Source organism: Panthera onca, chromosome E1 (genome assembly GCF_046562875.1).
Source record: "Panthera onca isolate mPanOnc1 chromosome E1, mPanOnc1 haplotype 2, whole genome shotgun sequence".
NCBI lineage: Eukaryota > Metazoa > Chordata > Mammalia > Carnivora > Felidae > Panthera > Panthera onca.
The window spans coordinates 34,146,325-34,169,160 of NC_138352.1; the positions used below are offsets into that span (position 1 = coordinate 34,146,325).

Sequence of the window (22,836 nt, forward strand, 5' to 3'; positions counted from 1 at the left end):
AATGTAGTACAAGATAGTATAATTACACTAGAAGACAAGCAATAATTGAGAAATATTTGTAATATGTATAGCAAATGCTTTGTGTTCATGATATATGAAGAATTCCTACAAATAATTTAAAACTACCTAATAGGAAAAATAAATTCATAGAAGAAAGAATAAAAATGACCAATAAGAAAATATGTTCAACTTCATTAATAATTAGAGAAATTTAAAAATAAGATAAAATTTTCACTCATTGGGTTAAGAAAAATATTTAATGAGAAAATATCCAGTATGATGAGGAAATAGGGAAAGACATATCTTCATAAACTGTGGACATATAAATTGATACAGGTGCTTTGGAGGGCAATTTGGCAATATCTCTTAAAACTTAAAAATACCTGTACCTCATGATTCAGCAGTTCCCTTTCTTGGTATTTACCCTAGAAAAACTTCCTTCCGTGTAATGCAAGCATGTGCCACAAGAATGATCATTGTAGTGTTGTTTGTAATAGCAAAACAAGACAAAATAAAACCAAAAACCCTAAATATCCATCAATAGGGGAATGCTTACATAAACTTTGGAACACCATGCAGTGCTTAAGAAGAATGGGATAAATCCGTATGTACTCAGATACATTGAGTATACAATGAAGAAGAAAAAAAGTCAGACTTGTTCTTTCTCTAGATCCTTAAGGCCAGTTGTAAATCCTTGATGATTTCAAATTTGTTATCTTCATTTGATGGTAATAATAGTAGGAGAAAGAAACATGGCATAACAAAATGGATTTACTAGAAAACAGGCAGCAAACTTTTTAAAGAATTCTGGCAAGTGTGCCAAATTGCTTTCTAGAAAAGTTATATTGTTTACATTTCCAACAGCAATGACAGTGAGTATGCCCCAAACATCATTTTCCAAAAATTAAAAATTATATTCTCATTTTAGGAAAAGTTGAGAAAATTGACATTGTATAGCTGTTCAGGTGGCAGGCAAAGTTGATAGCTATGTACCAAGCTATGGATGTTCTGGAAGCTCCCAGCTATTGAGTTCCATAACCAAACCACATTGTACACATCTTGAGAAGCCAATTATGTAATTTGTTTTTCAGTGGAGATATTTAATATTTTTTCTTCATTGAAGCCTTTAAAAGTTTGAGTTCCTTTTTCAGTTCTTAGGGAATTTCAGGTTCTAATTTCATCTCCCTGGTGTACTTTTCATAATTATTTTGTTATTAACAAAGAAATTGGGAAAATAGGGGCTATAGATGGTTTATGATTCCCTAATTCCATTTAATATAAGGATTTTATTTCTCTTTTTCATTTTATTTTTTATTTTTATTTTTTTACATTTTTATTTATTTTTTGAGAGACAGAGTGAGACAAAGTGAGAGCGGGGGAGGGGCAGAGAGAGAGGGAGACACAGGATTGGAAGCAGGCTCCAGGCTCTGAGCTGTCAGCACAGAGCCCGACGCAGGGCTCGAACCCACAGACCGTGAGATCATGACCTGAGCCGAAGTCGGATGCTCAACTGACTGAGCCACCCAGGCACCCCTCTCTTTTTCATTTTAAAACCATCCTATTACTCTTTGGTAGCTGAGTGATAATAAATGTATTTTGTAGCTACTATAACTAAGGTTTGGGAAATCGTTAGCACTTTGTATATGTGTACATTTTAGCAGTTTATTATTAAATTATAGTTTCTGTCTTTAGTTCTTTAAAAAAATGCTTAGCCATTTAACACTTTGTTCATCTTACATTCCATTTGCGATCATTGGTTATATATTTGTATTTGAAGACATTAGCATGGTTTGGGATATATAATGGGCATACAGATACTACTCTATCTTTTAGATTCCCTATACCTAGTGAAATATATTATTTAGAGTGCATTAGGTTCACTTTTAGTTTGATATAAATGTTTTTCTGGAAGGAAATAATTGAGCTATAGATGAATTGTTTTGGCATATGGTGTCTGGTCCTATGGGCTCAAGGCTTAGTAAAAAGACCCCTGAACTGAGCCAGGAATCCTGGGATCTAGCCCTGGCTCTGTCACTAATTAGCTTTGTAACCTCGAACATATGACTTATCTCTGTATTTTTATAAAATGTCTTACACAAAGAATATAATTAATATTACTCAAATATGAGGTAATATTATTAGAGAGAAGAAAAAACTTTGGCATTTAAGATTTGGGATGGTAGAGAAATAACTTGATTAAATTCAGTATGTCCTGGGGCACCTGGGTGGCTCAGTCAGTTGAGCGTCTGACTTCGGCTCAGGTCATGATCTTGCGGTTTGTGGGTTCAAGTCCCACATCCGACTCTGTGCTGACAGCTCAGAGCCTGGAGCCTCCTTCAGATTCTGTGTATGTGTCTCTGTCTCTGCCCCTCCCCTGCTCACACTCTGTCTCTCTCTCTCAAAAATAAATAAACATTAAAAAAATTAAAAATTAAATAAATTCAGTATGTTCTATTAGAGAAGGCAGCACAGAGTAAATAAAACAGCAACACAGAACTCATTCTGCCAGACCAGGCAGGTAGCATGAATATGTGAATTAGGACTTTATAAGACAGGAAATATTTGGAATCTGTGATATTTGGAGTCAGTCTTTATGTATCTATTGCTTTAAAAATTCAGATTAACAAAGAAAATACTGTGAGGGCTACGCCAAGCAGTTTTTCAGGCAGGATTCTTTCTGAGAGCCTCTGGTGTAAAGGAAAGAATGCTGAACCAGATATGAAAAGTCCTGGGTCTGCCATTGACTAAATGAGAAGTCTTGAGTAGGTCATTAGAACTCTCTCAGCCTCCATTCCCTCATCTGTGTAAGTTGAACTAAATCCATGTGTAATGTCCCTTACACTGCCTGAGAATTACTTTCTTTTATGTTAAGAAGCTTATATTCTGGTGGCAGCAAACTAATTCATCTGAGTGTATTTTCTGTCTCACTATTTCACCTCCCAAGCAGGTGCTGTGTCTTAACCTCTGTTGTTAGTTTAGTAAGGTTAGGACATAGACTGGAGGAGAAAAAAGGATTCTCTGATACTTTATGGAATTATCTTAGTTTTATTCATTAGATTGGCTAGAGTAACTTTGGCTTATAAAAAGACTTATTAAGGAGAAGCTAGGAAAGAAAATGTAATGTGTAAAATTATTTTCTACCTTTTAAAATCCAGGAAAAGAAACTTCCTTTGAGAATATTACTCTTTTGTACATATTAATTACTTCTCACAAAATCCCAGTCAAGGAGGAAGGTGATGCTAGCTTCATTTTACAGGAAGAAGTGGGAAGTATCTCAACATTTATGAGTTAAATGGGCTGAGTTAATAGTAGAATTATGGACTCCAGGGTGTAGCCTGGATTCCATTTAGCCTCTCTACAGTAGTCAGCCTGCCATCCGTACCTAGACAGAATGCACAAGTGTACTCTCCTCACATCTCCATCTATCCACACCTTTGTGTGTGCAGGCCTGATTTAAACACCTTTTCTCCACAAATCCCTCCCTAGTCCTTGAGACGAAAGTAACCTCTCCTTTTTATCTTGGAATTATTTTTTCCTTTAAGTACTAAACTGAAGGCTACTTAGGAATGGACTCCACATTTAATTCATCCTTATATACTGTGGGGAGGAGTGTCCTTTGTAGCAGGCACTCAGTGATGTTTGATGGCCAGCTAGTCAGGTGGATATTAGAAAGATAAATGGATGGATGGGTGGATGGCTAGTGGGCTTTTTATCCTAGCATCATGTGCATAAGTGTATTAATTGTGGCTTTCCACTTGGTTTGCATTTTATTTTTTTATTTGATTCTCAGGAACAAATTATTTTGTAACATTAAGTTTTTAAAAACACCCTTTGTGGGGTGCCTGAGTGGCTCAGTCGGTTGAGCAGCCAACTTCAGCTCAGGTCATGATCTCACAGCTCATGAGTTCGAGCCCCGCCCACATCGGGCTCTGTGCTGATAGCTCAGAGCCTGGAGCCTGCTTGGGATTCTGTGTCTCCCCCTCTCTCTCTGCCCCTAACCCACTCGCATTCTGTCTCTGTCTCTCTCAAAAATAAATTTAAAAAAACATTGATAACACCCTTCATTTTTCTAGTATTCTATTCTCTAACATGTCTAGGTGTCAAAATTTAGAATATCCAACATTATATTTATGGCATTGCTTTCACCAGCTTAATTTCATGACCTTGGTTCGGACTTGGAAACAATGCATCTTGTTTTGATAACTTTCTGATGGACCAGAGGCCTCAAATGGATGTCACATGCTGTTGGAGCAGATCTAACAAAGAAAACGACAGACAGTTGATCCTCTTTGTTTCAAATAGCCTCTCTCTCTCTCTTTCTCATTAGGTTTAGTTTAATTCTGGAAGTAGTTGTTAGCTTTAAGGAAAAGTTATAATTTCCTAATATCCATTAAATCACAGAAGCATCTAGTAGATACTCAATTAATATCAGCATAAATGAAAAAATGAACAGTTGAAAAGCATTGTAACAAATTGGAAACAGCTTGCACCTCTGATTAAGAAAAGCCTATTTTGGATATTAATTTTAACTCTTGTACTCATCATGAGTAAATTATTTGAGTTCTGTACCCTTATTTGTAATATGAAAATGATAATAATTATGGATTTTCATACTCTCTAGTTTTAAATATTCATCAAAATACATTCTGATTTCTTGGTGTTTGGAAAGCATGGTCATCATATTTTAGTTCTTAGACTTTTTCACCATGGAATTTAAAAACTAGATACTCCTAGAAAAAAAAAAAATTAAAAAAAAATAAAACTAGATACTCCTGGACACATTTTAAAAACTAAAATGTATAGACATGAGGTTTAAGGGACATTCATGTACCTTAGTCACCAATTTGTACAATTTGTATAATTATGAAAAATAACACCAAATGCTGTACTTAAGATTGCCTATGATTGATATCAGAAAATCAACCAATCTTGAACCAGACCTTTTCAGTTGTTTACTTGCTGCTTTGAGCTTATTTTTCTACCTATTTCATAATTTATGTAGCTCAGATAATTAATAAGTTGAGATCCTAAGTATCTGCATTATTAATATAAGTTTACTAGTTATAATCATAGTAGATAACTAGTTATAACCATGCAATATACTTAGTAGGATGTGGCTAGATTTTATCTCATATATTTTTTGCATATGCCTTCTCTGATACTTATGACTAGTAATTCATTTAATATGTAATATCTACTATAGTAGAAATCTGGAAGAAATATGAATGCTGATGTATGATATATTGCAGTCCTGATTTTTTTGATATTCTCATTGTTTCCATAGATTTCTCCAGTTGCTTTATAAAAAATCTTAACTTGTTTGTTAATTCTAAAAATATGTGTGGAGCATCTACTAGATGTTACATACTGTGCTAGGCCAATAAATATGTATTGATGAATAAGGCAGACATAGTTCCTTCTCTCATGAAGCTTATTCTGTATAGTAATGAAGATAAAATTAAGCATGTACACAAATTCATAATTACAAACTGACACTTCTATAACTGAAACAAGTAGAGAGCAGTGCTTAGATTGGAGGTTAGGAAAGGCCTCCCTGAAGAAGTCAAACTTATGTTTGAAGAATGCATAGGAGCCACCTGTAGGAAAACAAGGAAGAGAGTAGTCTAAACAGAGAATGACATATTCAAAGGTCCTGAGGTGTAGAGAGTTTGGCATGTTAGAATCTGGAGGAAGGCCAGTGTGCTGGCAGTGACTGAGGCAGAATGAGGAAACTAGTGAAGTATGCAAAGGCCAGATTACATAAGGCTTTATAGAACACAGAAGTTTGTTTCCTCCCCCCCCCCCCCCCCCCCACTTCGCCCAAGAGATACAGGAGAACCACTGAAAGGTTTTCAACAGGGTGTGGCCGTATTTCTGCTTTCAAAAGATGGCTTTAGTTCCTATGTAGAGAATAGATTGTAGGATATAAGGTAGAAACAGGCTGGCCAGTAGGGAGGCCACGAGGGGGGAGACAAGAAGTGCATAGATATGAGGTAGAACCTGTAGAGCTTCGTGATAAGTTGGATAGAGGATTGAGGCAAAGGAATAAGTAAGACATGACTCCAGCTTTCTGATTATTGCAGGTGAGGTGTATATTTGTACCAGTTTCCAAGATAAGGATTTCTAGGCCAGGGCAGATTTCGGGGAGGGAGTGGGAATTGAATTGGGAGTTTACAGATGACTGTGAGACCCCCAGTAGAGGTGACAAATAGTTAAATATGTAAGTCTAGACCATAGAGGAAAGGTTTGGTGCTAAGAATATACATTTGGGTATCATCAGTGAATAGTTGATATTTAAAATCCTGTGACTAATGAAATCACTTGGCGGGGGGAGAGTTATAGAGAAAGAAAAGAAAGCTCAAGACCAAGTCCTTCCACTCAGAGCCCGGAGCCTGCTTCGGATTCTGTCTCCCTCTCTCTCTGCCCCCACCCTTAAAAATAAAAACATTAAAAACATTTTTTTTAAAAGACCAAGTCCTTTATCTTTTGAGAGTCTGCAACATTCTAGTTAGCTTCATTTTCTGGCCCAGTTACATGTTATCTGACAATGAGAATTCTGTATCTCTGTGTTCTCTTTCACAACTCATAAAGCCAATTAATATAAACCCAACTGTGAAATTTTTTTAAAGTGTTAATCTGAAAACTCCTTTTAATTAAATATCTTTCTTTAGTATATTCATAAACTTTTCTGGAAAGCAGCCATTATTTTCAACACTTCTCTTTAGAGGGAGTATAGATTTGGAAAGTGGGCCAAATATCAAATCTCAGAAGTTTTCCTAGCTTGTTTATAAATCAGCCAGTCCATTTGTGTTCTTATAAAACTAGAACACAAAGGGGATGGGGTGGAGAGAACCTTCCCTTGAAATTTCCAGTTAAAATAATAAATTTGCTCCATTCAGATTACATGTCTTATACTGTTTGCCTCAGTAGGTAATGATGAAAAAGCCCAGCTTTTCTTCTGGGTATGTGGCCTTGGTTTTTCTTTTCTTTCTTTAAATATATTTCTTGTCTCTATTTGTTCCAAATGTTTCTTTAGAGGTTTTTGAGCCAGTTATACATTCTAAAGCGTATTCATTGAAAAAATTATGTTAAAAGCTATCCTACTCAATTTCATTTCTCTTGGGGTTTTTTAGGTAACCCATTAGTAAGTATGGATATTTTGTTTTGCTTGCATATGGACTTGCTTCCTTGTTTTATTAACCCTGTAGCTCTGAAGCTCGCCAGAATTATTCAAATTCTTCTTTCAAGCATTAAACATTTCAGAGCCTTGTTACTTGCACCTTACTGTGCCAAAGAAATACCTTTTAGGCTACCAAGAATTTTCGTTGGTTTTCGTTGCCATTGTAAGCCCTCCTGAGCTCAGTATCATCATGTTATAAGAACACTAGCCGCCCCCCCCCCCCTTCCCCTTTAGTTGTTCCTGTGCCCACCTAACCTTATGTAAATATATTTAACCTTTTTTGAGTGAGAGAGAGATTTGGCCTTTCTTTTTCCTTGTAGGATCCAGGCATAGGAATACACACTGATTTTTATTGTTGCTATTGTGTTGTTTATTGGAGGGGAGCCAATACTTCATGCTAATGTTGTACTGTGTGGTATGTCCAGTGAGCACTAATAGTCACCAGTTACAGTTGTGAGATGCTAAAACAAACGTAAAGCTGTAAACTCTCAGTGTTCAAGAATCAAAGCTGGAATTAGTTTAAAGCCAACATTACATAATTCAAAAGAAATAATTTTACCCTTCCATAACTTTAAAAGCCAAAAGCAAGCATGTCTAGTAGACTATCACTTTAGTCACTGTTTTTTCTGTTTTTAAAAAATAATTCAGGCTTATTAAAGGATTTGAAATAAGGGTCTCCCTGTGTTTTACTAAGATAGTCATTTCAACATGCTATAATTTAGCTATTTACCTGTTGGATATTTGGGTTTCATTATATATAATTCTGTAGGGATTATTTTGTACATAAATCTTTATATACATCTCTGATTGTCTCTTTAAAATTAATTATGGAATTTACTGAGTTCAAGACAATGAACATTTTCAAGATTTTTGATACAATGTCATATCACTTTTCAGAAAAACTCTACCAGTTTATACTCTCAGCCATTGTTGGGCAAGTTCCTCTTTTTCTTCAATAGCTTTGGAAACAGTTATAGTCTCTTATCTTTGCCAGTCTGAAGGATAAAAATTATATCCTTTTCTGTGTTGCATTTTTGATTACTAATGGAGTAGGACATGTTTATTTTCAGATTTCTCTGAAAAAAATCAAATGAATCAGAAAGCACTAGTGTAAATAGAATAGTGTATCTTTATTCCACACTGGCGTGAAAAAGATTTGCTTACATACAAATGGCTGCAAGAGAGTATATTTTCAAATCTTGTTATCTTGAGAGAATAGAGGTAAACTTTCAATTCTGCTAGCATATCTCAAGCTATAACCAGTATGCAGAATATTAACATTCTGAATCCAGTATTCCAGAACACAAATTTGCCAGTTCTCTGAAAAAGGTAGAACACAAATGGAAAATTCAAGAGCCCTACTTCAGTGACTTGCTTATGATCCACCAATGGGCAAAATGCAAGCAAGACTGCCAGCTGCTCTGCATCTGCAAACATTTGTGCAGAACTAATTTTAATAGCAGATGTTGGAAATATTAAAAAAAAAAAAAAAAGCAGCTCCCCTCTGAGAAAGTCAGACCTATCCCGTGACTTCTCAGATGCCCCATAACCCTGTTAGCCAGAGTTTCATTCCTAAAATTCCATATTTTGCTTCCCTTCTTTCTCATGTGAGAAGATTTAGAAATGCTGAAGGGAATTTCACAATTTCAGAAGGTCTTGATACTGCTTTAATTGGCCCCCTACGATGTTGTCATATCTAGAAGCCTGTATATAATTAGGGTTTACCCATGGAATGATATACCCAGACTTCATTTATATTATATCCATCATAAGAAAGCCTATTTCTTCATTTTGTATTGAGGTAAAATATACAGGGAATGAAGAGAAACTTTAAGAGAAAACTATTATTTTTGTTTATCAAATGGGCAATGAAGACATGGTAATTGCAGTAGGAATTTGCTAATCATCGCCTGAATGATGGCACATACAGATTTGGGGTTTATGATACCAATATTCCAGGTTGTAAAGGAGTTCACACAGGCACAGATAGGTGCTTTATGACATTTGTCAGTATCTTCACTCATGCGTCAGAGTTTAATCAAATCTGGTTTTTTTTCTGGGGTTTGCTTATGCCGAAAGGCTAATAAGTAAATATTTTCATTGTTGTCTGATTTAAGTTTTTAAAATTTAATTTCTTAAAGTGGATGCATTTCTTAAACATTCATAAGATTCAAAATTCAAAAAGTTCTTTCTGTTTCCCAGCCATCCAATTCTACTCTTAACATACAACTACTTAACTAATGCTACTAGTTTTCTGTGACTCCTTCTAGACATATTCTATGCATATACAAGCTGTGCGTGTGTGTGTGTACACGTGCATGTGTGTGTATGCCTTTCCCCACTTTCACACTAGTGGTACCACACTATACATAATATCTTTGCTTTTTTTCACATAGTCTAACTTAGAAATACTCCATATTAATACATAAAAATCTCCGTTGTTTTTATTATTCCTGGATGGGATTTCATTGCATAGGTGTTCAGTGACTAATTAACTGGTGTCCAGGCTTTTGTTATTAGAATAAATGCTGCAATAAATAACATTAGAAAAATGTCATCTCACATAATTACAATAAATTTCTAGAAACAGAGTTGCTGGGCCAAAGAGAAAATACAGTTTTATTTTAAGTAGACATAAAGCTAGGATGAGACCCAAGGGTTTTTACCAAACCTGAAAAGAAATAGAGGTCATAGTTAGCTGACCAGGGATTCTGATTTGTGTCATTTAATAAGATGACTTTAAAATATTTTTCTTTATGTAAGTAAAAATGGCAGTGAAAATGCTAAATGATTACTTTTTTTTTAAATGTTTATTTATTTTTGAGAGTGAGAGATACAAAGCATGAGCGGGGGAAGGGCAAAGAGAGAGGGAGACAGAATCAGAAGCAGGCTCCAGGCTCTGAGCTGTCAGTACAGAGCCTGAGGCAGGGCTCAAACCCACGAATAGTGAGATCATGACCTGTGCTGAAGTCGTACCCTTAACCCACTGAGCCACCCAAGTGCCCCAAATGATTACTTTCTGGTAATGATTCAGTGATGACCAATAACTTTAATTCAGCGTTTTAAAATATTTTGCCATAGGTATTTCAAGGCAATTATATGATTCTAAGGAGTTCATTTATTCAACTTGCTACTGTCCTAAATACTGCTGTGCACTTTTTAAAACATTAATGTTTGGTATTTTAAATAGCATCATGATTTTAAACTCATTCACATTGCAGCAGGTTTAAACGTTTATTAAGTTCTTATTCTATGAAGACATTGTCCTTGCCCTCAAAAAGTTGACTAAATTAGTAGTTCACAATCTGGGCAAAAATTCAGAAAGGATGCTTTTCATTTTTTTAATGTTATATCATGGTCTATAATTTGTTTCTTTGTTTTTCCTTCAATAAATGGTATACCTGGCTACATCTTTTCATGTGCTTATTTGCTGTCTGTATCTTTTCTTGGTGAAGGATCTGTTCAAATCTTTTGTCTTTTATTCTGGTCTTATTTACTTGTAAGAATTCTTTATATATTCTGTATACAAATACTTTGTCAGACATATTTTGCAGATATTTCTCCTAGTATGTAGCTTCCTTTTTTATTTTCTTAAGTGTGTCTCTTGAGAGCAAGTTTTTAATTTTGTTAAAATCTATCTTATAAATTTTTTCTTTTATGGTTCGTGCTTTTGGTGCCATTAAGAAATCTTTGCCTAACCCATTGCCACAAAGATTTGTTCCTGTATTCTGGAAGTTACACCTATTTTTTTGGTAACCATTTATAGTTCTCACAACTAGTCTTCACAGTTGAGGAAACTAGGCTCAGTGAGGTTGAAACAATTTGTCAAAGGTCATTGAGCTGTGAGTTGTCACTGTGTGTTTTGATTCCAAAGTGCTTTTCCCACTGTGCATGTTATGCCAGAATATATGCATATATAGTAAGATCATAGGCCCATGTAGATCTAATATATCCTGGGAATGATCATTTAGTTTGTCATTTCCCAAGGTCTTGCCTTCTCTTATTTCCTGCTGGGATCTACCATTTATTTTTTTTAAATAATAATTTATTTATTTTTGAGAGAGAGAAAGAGAGATAGAGTGCAAGCGGGGGAGGGGCAGAGAGAGAAGGAGACACAGAATCTCAAGCAAGCTCCAGACTCCGAGCTGTCAGCACAGAGCCCGATGCGGGGCTAGAACCCATGAACCGTGAGATCATGACCTGAGCTGAAGTCGGACGCTCAACAGACTGAGCCACCCAGGCACCTAGGATCTACCATTTATTTAGCACATCAATTAGATGGCAAGTGAAAGAGGAATTAAATTAAATTTAGTAATCAAATGTTATTTTTTAGTGCCTTAATAGAAGATATTTTCTAATTACTTGGATTCAATCCAAATTTTTATTTATGGACCACAGTATTAATGATTTAAGAATGCATATTGAATAATCAGCCAAAAAGTATTTGAGTGCCTATTATAAGTGGCAGGCAGTGTGTGTAATTGCTGGCTAAACAGTAATGAGTGAATCAGGTACACTTGATCTTCTTCCTCTTGAAACTTGTAGTCTAGAGGAGTAGCTTTCATTCTTAAGAATGGAAGATCTCCATTCTTATGATGGAGATCCACGGTAAGAAATACATTTTACATTATGACTTGTTACACTTGTATAGTGCTCTTACACATACATATCTAAAACAGAAGTTTCATGAAACAGTTCTTCCTTTTTATGCAGGGTGCTCTGATATTTTCTATTTGTTGTTTTTTTTGTTTTTTTTTTTTAAAGCTAAGTTGCTGCAAACCACTAAATTGATTTCACAAGCTATTAATGGGTCTCAGTCTGAAGTTTGATTACTGCAGTTTGATGAGTAGAAGCTGGTTGATTACTGCTTTGGGGGAGATTTTCAAACACATGGTTTGTTGCCAAGGGGCTTGCTAGGAGAGCATGAATATGGTGTCTGCCTTTTGAGATTCCCAGCTTCCCATTGCTCAGATGGGACAGAGAATATAACTACATATTCCTCCCAAATACACCAAAACTTTCAAAATTTCAAAGGCAGTGCTAACGTCATAAGATTCTATAGGTCTTCTTATTCTCAAAATGATCAGAGCTGTTTAGATTTAGTAATAAGTGGGAAATAACTAGCTAAGGAAATTTATCCAAGGCTAATGCCAAAACATACACAGAAAACCTGAAAACTTTCAGTAAGAAGTTTAGAAAGTATCTTTCTTCATTTGATTATTTGGAATTGAGGAAACTGGGTATACTTAGTAGTATTACTTGACTGGAAGTAAACTATGAACAATGCTTGCGGAGAGGACTTTTATGATCCCTAACCTCACAAGTGATCTTTTTGTCAAAATATGGAACTGTTTCTTATCCTTTACAGAAGACAGTTCAGAGCTTAGAAACACAAGAGGGGTCTATCCATTCATCTCAGTTTGTAGTTCTTTGAAGATTAGAGAAAAAAGGATATTGCTTCAGAAATTTGAAATTAGAACTTTTAATCTGAGGAAGTTTTATTCTGTGGCACCGTATGTTCTGATTTCTACCCAAATTGGATCCAAAACTTGTCATTTTGGTAGTGGAGGTTTTTGTTTTCTACCCCAATGGGAGCATAACTATTATAGTAGGGTGATTTTTACTTTGAATTTTTCTAATAACCACCTTCCTTTGATAAATCCACATGACAATGACAATGACAGAGCCAATGACAATGATCTGAACTTACAGAAAATATGTTCCAGATTTAAAGTTTCTGGAGGGTGTAGGGTTTCATTACATTTCCTGATGGAAATGTATTTCCATGCATTTCCTGATGGAAATTACATTACAATTCCTAATGAAATTATTTTATTGTGGCAAAGGGATGATAGTAAATTACTGTATTTTAGACAATAATTTTCTAAGATGGACATGGCTTAATTACCAACTAAGAATACCAGTGTTGTTCTCATGCCAATATTTGTTCTCCATCTAGACACTGGAATAGTGAGAATAACAAAATGAGCTAGGACAACTCCCAAGTCAATGGCTTCTCATATTTTGTTTTGCTTTCTTCTTTTTCCCCAGTTAGAAGAAACTAGTATATTTGGAAAGAATTTTCTTGGTTATGAGAAACAGAGACCATCCTTTTCAGAGGATATATTAACATGAGAAAGAACTAAGATTTTTCTCTACATGGAATGAACGTTTTCTTTCAGAGAAATTATCCTCCCAGGAGGGGATTTTTTGCTGGAATATCCCGGTTTCTGACAATCCTGCCCATGCTCAGACAGCTCTGCCTTTCAAAACCTGACTGATGTCTGTAGGACTTGGCACTTATCACTGCTTCCTCAGGGGCATTGCCTGGGCCTGGAGTTCATCCTTGTGCTGACTAATGTCCAATGCAAGAAATCCATGTGTAAGCCCCAAGTTTTTTCTAGGATCAAGACAGTAGCAACCATAAACTCCTGTGCTTTAGTGTCTTTCTCTGCTTCTCATGAAAAGAGCTCTGATTTCTACTGACATGGGTTTTGATTTCTGCAGAGGACCTTCCTGCATTTTGCCTCTGCTCTTGAGAAGAAGCCACTGTCAAAAGCAGTTCATCTTTTTATGCAAGTTTCTTTTCAAAGTAACTCCTTTCTGTGGCAGTAATCAGGGGGCCTTGTTCACAAAGGTTTCTGCTGACCCCTGGCCTGAGCAGAGTGACTCTTCCCTTGTGAGCTCCCTGATTCTGCATCCTCCTTGATGCTCTCTTCTTTGGGGTCTCTAGTATCCTTGCTGTTATCAGTTGGAGATGCATCCTTGTCTGTCTCTTTTTTTTTTTTTGGCCTGAAGCTTAGGGCCCCAAGGTGTTTCCCTTTGGCCTCCATAAGGACACACAGCACCTGGAAAGCTGCCCTGGCCCCAGTGGAAACATTCAGGAGATGGAACTATGAGACCTTAGAAGCCAACCGGAGTCAAGGAGCACTGCATGGGGACAGACCTATGGTTGGTACTAGAGCCCTATCTCAAATTTGAGCTTTGACTCACCAGCAAGCTTCTCTTCGAGGCATTGTTAGCTTGGATTTGGGGCAACTAATATTCTTAAAAAAAATTTTTTTTTCATGTTTATTCATTTTTGAGAGACAGAGAGAGACAGAGCATGAGCGGGGAAGGGGCAGAGAGAGGGAGACACAGAATCCAAAGCAGGCTCCAAGGCTCCGAGCTGTCAGCACAGAGCCTGACGCAGGGCTCAAACTCACGAACTGCGAGATCATGACCTGAGCCGAAGTCGGATGCTCAACCAACTGAGCCACCCAGGCACCCACAACCAATATTCTTGATTGCAGGAGGGACTCCTTTATCACTGGAACCCCTAGACTAGTTTTGGGGATTTTTCTCACCACAGTGGCTCTTATGATGTCTCCGAGTTGTGGTTTAGGAGGTAAGACACCTTGGTATTGACTATCCACCTGGAATCTCTGGCCCTTGAAGTAATTTCTGAATTCATCTCCCAAATCCTTTCTCTAAAGTGGAACTAAACTGAGAGAAATGCTCCCTTTCTTTCGTGGGTTATTTTCTCTAGTCTCTTGCTCCTCTGTTCTCTGGCTGTGGGGTGTTGCTGTTTTATGTCTGGGATCTCTTGAGACACTTCCCCTCTCATCCCTGGGCTCATTTCCTGACATTGCTCAACTTGTAGTCAGCTCTGGGCTGCTGTTAGCCCTCAATAAAGACCCGCTTTTCCAGGTTATTTTCTATAATGCTGGATGAGACAGGCTGAAAAGTCTGTTTTTCTCCTCTTGAGGGTAGCGGGAAGAACTCCTCAGACCCATGACCGATGTTTGAGGGACCTTTCTCAGAATTCTCTGGCAGAAACTGAATTTTATGTGGTCACCTTGTCTCCTACCAGCGTGAGAGTTTCCCCAGGAGTTTAGCAATCTCACCATGGTGTCACCTGCTAAATTGTGGGTGACTGCAGGAAAAAAAAAAGGCAGACTTGGGCAGATTTTGTAATTGGGCTTCTCTCACCATTAACAGTTTTATGAATTCAAGGATCTTGAGTAGTAAGCCCTATCTCTACCAGACCCAAAACTGAATGTGATTTTTAGTACACGTTGAGAGTCAAATCGGGGAAGGAGAGCTCTGGAGAGGTATTCAGGTGATGTTCACCTCAGATAGTTTTAATGGTTGGTATAACTCTTTCTCCAAAGAATAGGGAGTGAATTTTCTAGAAAGATTTTATCTGAAGTTTACAACCTTACAGCTCCTTCTGGGCAGCTTCTTTCGTCAGGTTCAGTTAATTAATTAGAATATAAAAATGACCTTTCTGCAGTATGAAGAGATCTTGTGGTCAAAATAGGAAATTAAGAGACGCCTGGGTGGCTCAGTCGGTTAAGTGTCAGACTTTGGCTCAGGTCATGATCTCACAGTTTGTGAGTTCGAGCCCCACGTTGGGCTCTGTGCTGACAGCTCAGAGCCTGGAGCCTGCTTCAGATTCTCTGTCTCCCTCTCTCTCTGCCCCTCCTCCACTCATGCTCTGTGTCTGTCTCTCTCAAAGATAAATACACATTAAAATAATAGGAAATTAATTACAAGTACAAAATCATCACTCACTTTATTCCCAGTTCAGCTTGTTAGTCCTTAATTTTAAGTATCTCTAGCCTTCCTTGCTAATCAGCCTGGATCCTTCTCTGGTACTAGAGTTCAGTCTTTCAGTTCTCTTACTTAATTGAAGAGGGAATCAAGCTCTTTACTGAGAAATAGGCCTAATCCTTGGTCCTAAGTAAAAACTGCTCTTTTCACAATCATCTGAAACCTGACTTGATAATGTCTTGGGACTCTATCTCAGTAAGAGCAATCTTTCTGCACTTGTCTTTCTTTCCTGGCACACATACCCAGACCTTTGTCCAAGGGAGGCATTTCTCTTCTTTCGTACTCAGTGTCTTCTTGTCTTCAAGTTCTTCTTGTTTTCTGAATTCTCCCAGTTTCTCTAAAATAGCCTTCTCTTTGCTCTTCAAACCTGCATTCCCCAAAGGAATAACAGAGCTTTGCTTCTTTGCACATTCTACAGAAGCATACGGTGGTCATGTTACATGGTATATGCGTTAGCATCTCTAAAACCCAACTCACTTTCATAGCCCAGGTTCCAAATCAAGCTACACACAAAAAAATATTAAGGTGTTTGTGGGGCACGAGTCTATGGCTGTGTTTAAACCACAGGTAGCTCTCATGCGTTGGTCTGAAGAGGGAAATAAAGAATTAGAAGTCTCAGGTTTTAAAGACCATAAAGACAGTATATAAGATGATTTACTAAATAAAAAGGGGACAACAAGAATTGTATGCTTTCAGCACATGTTGGGAGTTAAACTTTCTTTATCTCCTTGTTTTGCTAGCCTGCTGTCAGCTCATGAAGTTGACAGAACAGTCTTTTTTTTCCCCCCAAACTCCTACACAGAACAGGAGGGAAGTAATCAGCTAACTTGTTAATAGCAGAAGCCTAACCCAAAATGGAAAATAATAGATTATTTGGTTTGCCTAAATTAAAACAAATCTATCTCTCTATGGATTATATATCAATTTTGAGCCACTTAATTAGCAACTAGAGACATAAATCCAAAAATTTTCTTTTTTATTTTGAGATTACAGATCTAGAAGTTCTGAGTTACTGCTGCTATTTTATTCTTTTTTTTATGAGATTTCAGTGAAGGTTGAACATCTACCACTGGCTTCTTTGCTTTTTCACGTATTTATGAGCTTACTTGTTACTTGCTTATTAATTTGTTCTTCTGTGGATGATTGCTTTTCAAAATCCACCATGGTACCCTAGTTACCTATGTAGGCATTCAATAAATACGGGTAGTGCCCCTTTTTGTAAATTGAATAGTCTGTATATGAATGGCTGCTTTTATATCTCACTGGTGATTCACCACTTTCCTTTTGTTGGTTTTGCTATAGAGAACTAGTTCAGGACTGATATGATTGCACCATTCTGATTCTAAAGCAGTGACTTAAGTGTTCTCTGTAGATGCAAATACTTTAGACCAGTGTATTTCAAACCTCAATGTTTATCAGAATCACCTGGAGGGCTTGTTAAAAACACATTTCTGGGCCCTACCCCCAGATTTTCTGATTTGTTAGATCCAGGGCAGAGCCTAAGAATTTGCATTTCTAACAAGTTCCCAGGTGATGCTGTTTCTGTTGACCTGGGGACCACACTTTTAAGAAATCACTGCTTGGGGCAGGCAGGGTGTGCCTGGCTGGCTCAGTCAGTAGAGTGTGTGACTCTTGATCTCAGGGTTGTGAGTTTAAGCCCCATGCTGGGTTGTTTTTGTTTTGTTTTGTTTTGTTTGTGAGCTGGGGAGAGGGGACAGAGGGGGGGAGAGAGAGAGAGAGAGTGAGAGAGAATGAGAGAATGAGAGAAAGAGAGAATATCTTAAGCAGGCTCCAGGCTCAGCGTGGAGCCCAACACAAGGCTCAGTCCCATGACCCTAGGATCATGACCTGAGCTGAAACCAAAAGTCATATGTTCAACCAACTGAGCCCTCCAGGCACCCCCAAAAATAAAATCTTTAAAAAAAAAAAAAAAGAATCACTGCTTAGGGATTTTTCTCCTATTTCAGAAACATGGCCTCGTAGGACAGATGGTTATATCAAAAAAAGAGAAGGAAAAAAAAGCCCAAACCTCAAGAAGATGACAGAGTTTGGTGGGCTTTAAAATATATATATTCAAATGATCTCCATGTGAAGATGTGAATTTGCTATTACGAGTAATGTGGCGTTTGTATACGATCTGAGATAGTATCCTAAGTGAACATTCAAAGAATTAAAAAGTGGAATCTCCAAATCTACAAAATATTCATATATCAAGATATCATGTTGTAGACCTTAAACTAATACACGTTATATATCAATTTTATCTCAATAAAATGGGGGGGGGACTTCTTATCACTGTTATTTGTGATAAAAGACTTGGGGAGAGGAGGTATAATGAAAGAGTAGGAATGTTGGTATCTAGGAGACATCAGTTAAAATCCTTGTTCTGCCACTTACATTTAATGAATGACTTAGGAGTGTGTAACTTTACTAGGTTGTTTAGTATTAAATAAGGTAACAAATATGAAATGCTCTGCTTATCGTTGTCCATCGGTTATTTTCATAGAAGCTGGCCTCCTCTGTTGCTTTTGTTGTCCATCGGTTATTTTCATAGAAGCTGGCCTCCTCTGTTGCTTTTGTATACTCAGGAATCTTTTCAAACTCTATGTGATAAGTTTTATCCAAAGTCATTACTTATAATTGGATCCCAACATTTGCAGCCCTGTGGATGCTATAGAAATGCAGACATAGAAGATAAGGACCCTGTTCTCGAACTACGTAAAATCTGCTTAGAGAGTTAGGATCCTTTCCATTGAAACTACCAAACTACTGCGGTGTCTGGGTGCCTCAGTCAGTGAACATCCAACTCTTGGTTTTGGCTCAGGTCATATTCTCATGGTTTGTGAGTTTGAGGCCTGCATGGGGCTCCATGCTGACAGTGTGGAACCTTATTTGGATTCTGTCTGTCTCTGCCCCTCCCCTGCTTGTTCTCTCTATCTCTCAAATAAATAAACTTAAACAAACAAAAAAAAAGTACCAAACTACTATATTAAAAATGGGATAAACTGTGACCTTTTAAACATAAAAAGGTCAGAGGTAAGGCAGTGGCTCAATGCAGTTATCAAGGTTCTGGATTCTTTTCATCTTTTGTGCTCTGTCATCCTTAGCATGTTGCCTTCTGTTCTTGAGCCTCCCCTTTCCAGGTCACAAAATGACTTGTCACAGCTGTAGACCTCATATCTTTGCACCACTGCATCCAAAGGCAGAAAAAGGGCAGGGTTTTTATTGTTGTTTTTCTCAGTTCTCCTTTATCAGGGTGGAAAATCTTTCCCTCAAGCAGACTTGCCTTAGGTCTTGTTGACCAGGATTAGGATACTGTGTGCTAGCCTGCAGGAAGGCTAAAATGACAGATGGTAGGACTAATAGATGACAGAGTTGAGAGATGACTGTTGGTAGACAACAGGGAGAGTCTACTAAGGGGAGCTAAGACTGTGATCTGTAAAGATGACAGTTCGAGGCACTTTCTCATTAGGCAAAATTGTATGCTCTAGGGTAGGGGTTGGCAACCTTTTCATGTTAAAAGCCTGATAGTAAATATTTTAGGTTTTGCTGGCCACAAATGGTCTCTTGCATCTTCTTCCTTGCTTTTTCTTCTTCAAAAAAAAAAAAACAAAAAAAACAAAAAAAAAACCACAACCCTTTAAAAATGTGAAAAACATTCTTAGTTTGCTGGCCATATGAAAATAGGCTATAGTTTGCCAACCCTGCCAAGGTTATGAAGGCTCAGAGGAGAGGGAGATGACTGAGGCTGAAGTCATCATTTTGAAACTCCCTGAAATTCTGAGATTTGAGTGGTCTTTGAAGGATGGGTAAGATTTACATTGAGAGATTCTGTAACTTCTGAAGGGAGCAGTGGGTGGGGAAACATGTCTGTGAAGCTTACCATAAAATAGCTACATGTTACCTGCAAAGAGTGAAAAGCAGCAATACCTCTGCAGGTGAAATGGGCCAAATTGCACATGAAAGTTAGGGAGTGCTGCATACCTGGACTGCCTCAGCCACTGACAAGCCAACCTTCTAAGTATCTCTGAGAAATAAAGATGCTCTTTTGGCTTAAAGCCTCCATGTTGACTTGGAGCCCAAGGAAGGCAGTGTCTCATGTAACAGTTGGCTCTTCAGTAGGAGCTGTTGCTACTATGACTAATTAAAGGACAAACATCTTGTGTTTGGAGAAGATTCTTGGTGTCTTAACCATAGCTATACACAAAGATCATAACTCATCTTCAATTTGTACTATTGTTGTTGACAACAAGGAAGAATTGCATCAACTAATGCTAAGTCACTCATTCACTGAACATTTATTGAATGCTGAGTGTATGCCAGGCCCTAAAGATATAAGTTGAAAACTTATAGTCTAGAGGGAGGGAAACAATATATAGAGAGATAATTATAGTAGAATGAGATAAGGATTAGAAAATATATGTACAAGGAACTGTGAATGCCTAGAAGAAGGAACCATCAGTTACTTAATCCTGATTTAAACTCTAGGTGACTCAGTCTAATTATTGCTGTCCTTCAGTGGACATAGATTATATCCTTTTTTTCTTTCTTTTTTTTTTTAATTTTTATTTAAATTCAATTAGTTAACATATAATGTAACATTGGTTTCAGGAGCAGAATTTAGTGATTCATCACATGTAACACCCAGTGCTCATCATAACAAGTGCCCTCCTTAATACCCATCACCCATCTAGCCCATCCCCCACCCAATCCTTCCATCAACCCTCAGTTTGTTCTCTATGGTTAAGAGTTTCTTATGGTTTGTTTCCCTCTCTCTTTTTTCCCCCTTCCCATATATTCATCTGTTTTGTTTCTTAAATTTCACATATGAGTGAAATCATATGGTATTTGTCTTTCTGTGACTGACGTATTTTGCTTAATATAATACATTCTAGTTTCATCTACATGGTTACAAATGGCAAGATTTCATTCTTTTTGATGGCTGAGTAATATTCCATCGTGTATATATACCACATCTTTTTTTTTCCCAAGTCTAGAAAGGCTTTTATTTATTTTTTTTTAATTTTATTTTTCATTTTTTTAAAATTTACATCTAAATTAGTTAGCCTATAGTGCAACAATGATTTCAGGAGTAGGTTCCTTAGTGCCCCTTACCTATTTAGCCCATCCCCCCTCCCACAACCCCTCCAGTAACCCTCAGTTTGTTCTCCATATTTATGAGTCTCTTCTGTTTTGTCCCCCTCCCTGTTTTTATATTATTTTTGTGTCCCTTCCCTTATGTTCATCTGTTTTGTCTCTTAAAGTCCTCATATGAATGAAGTCATATGATATTTGTCTTTCTCTAACTAATTTCACTTAGCATAATACCTTCCAGTTCCATCCACGTAGTTGCAAATGGCAAGATTTCATTCTTTTTGATTGCCGAGTAATAACTCCATTGTGTATATATACCACATCTTCTTTATCCATTCATTCATCGATGGACATTTGTGCTCTTTCCATAGTTTGGCTATTATTGATAATGCTGCTATAAACATCAGGGTGCGTGTACCCCTTCAAGTCTGTATTTTTGTATCCTTTAGGTAAATGCTTAGTAGTATAATTGCTGGATCATAGGTTAGTTCTATTTTTAACTTTTTGAGGAACCTCCATACTGTTTTCCACAATGGCTGCACCATCCTTAATACTAGCCAGTTGTCTTACAGATCTGTACCATTGATTACAAAGAGGCCTATGTGAAATACTGTGGTTGAATCAAATCCAAATCATCATCCAGAAAAAGCAATTTCAAACATTCTACTGCTGCTGTTAGGTGTTTAGGATCCTCTTTATGTACAGAGTATATGGCTGTAGTGTTATTTATTTACTTAATTTTGTGCTTCCTGCTATACTAGGTATGAATACTGGGTTCTATAAAACAATTATTTTCCCCAGTAAAACTTGCAGAAAAGAAGATTCTGTGGTAGGGAGAACATGTCCTCCTCCCACCCAAAGAGTCTCCTCATCTTAATCCCCTGTGAACCTGCAAATATATCATGTTCCATGGTTGGGGCAGGGGGTGGATTAAGGTTGCAGATGGAATTGATTGCTAATTAGATGACTTTAAAATAGGCAGAGTATCCTGGATTATTGGAATAAGGGGAAATATAATTATAAGGGCCTTTGAAAGTGAAAGATGGAGACAGAGAAGAGGTTGTATTGATAAAATATAAGAAAAACTCACCCTACCTTTGCTGACTTTAAAGATGCAGGAAGGGAGCCACAAGCCAAGGAGTGTAGGTGGCCTCTAGTTACTGGAAAAGGCAGGGAAACGGATTCTGCCTGTATTAGTTTGTTAGGGCTGCCAAAACAAGTACCGTAGACTAGTGGCTTAAACAACATTAATTTTCTCACAGTTCTGGAAGCTAGAAGTCAGAATTCAAGGTGTTGGTAGGGTTGATTTTTTTTTCCCCCTAATATCTCTCTCCTTGGCTGGTAGATGTCTGTCCTGTCTCTGTCTTCACATTGTCTTTCCTCTCAGTGTCTGTGTCCTGATCTCCTCCTCTTACAAGGCCGCCAGTCATATTGTATTAGGACCCACCCTAATAAACCTTATTTTAATTTAATTACCTCTCTAAAGACCATATCTCCAGATAGAGTCACATTATGAGGTCCTAGGGATTAGGAGTTCAACATATAAATGGGGGCGGGGTGGAGAGAGCAAATTCAGCCTGTAATACTCCCCTAGAGCCTCCAGAAGGAACATGGGTCTGCCACCACTTTGATTTTAGGACTACTGACCTCTAGAGCTGTAAAGATAATAAATTTTGTGTTGTTTAAACTTAAGTTTGTGGTATCTTGTTACAGCAAATTAGAAAAATGAATACAGTTACAAGTAATCTGAGTCCATTAATAGGAGACTGATTAAATGAATTTTGGAACATCTATACAATGAAATAGCAGTGATCAAAAATACTGAAATAAATATCCACTGACCAATAAATAGATTTAAAAATGTGATATATATACAATGGAATATTATTCAGCCTTAAAAGGAAAGGAATTCTGACACATGCTAAGTGAAATAAGCCAGTCACAAAAAGAGAAATACTGTATAATAT

General features: G+C 37.2%; 1 protein-coding gene across 5 annotated transcripts in view; it reads left to right on the forward strand.

Moving 5' to 3' along the window:
• Positions 1 to 22,836, forward strand: part of SSH2 (slingshot protein phosphatase 2) — a 256,836-nt gene that overhangs the window by 31,094 nt on the left and 202,906 nt on the right. Inside the window, exon 1 of one of the 5 annotated variants that reach the window (XM_060647805.3) lies at positions 10,833 to 14,131. The exons of 2 other annotated variants lie outside the window; for them this stretch is intronic. In XM_060647805.3, coding sequence (XP_060503788.2) covers positions 13,889 to 14,131 — 243 coding nt within the window. In that variant the 5' untranslated portion in view covers positions 10,833 to 13,888. Of the gene's footprint in view, positions 1 to 10,832; positions 14,132 to 22,836 lie in introns of those variants that run through there. 2 more of the 5 variants (XM_060647804.3, XM_060647806.3) reach the window with 2 other exon arrangements.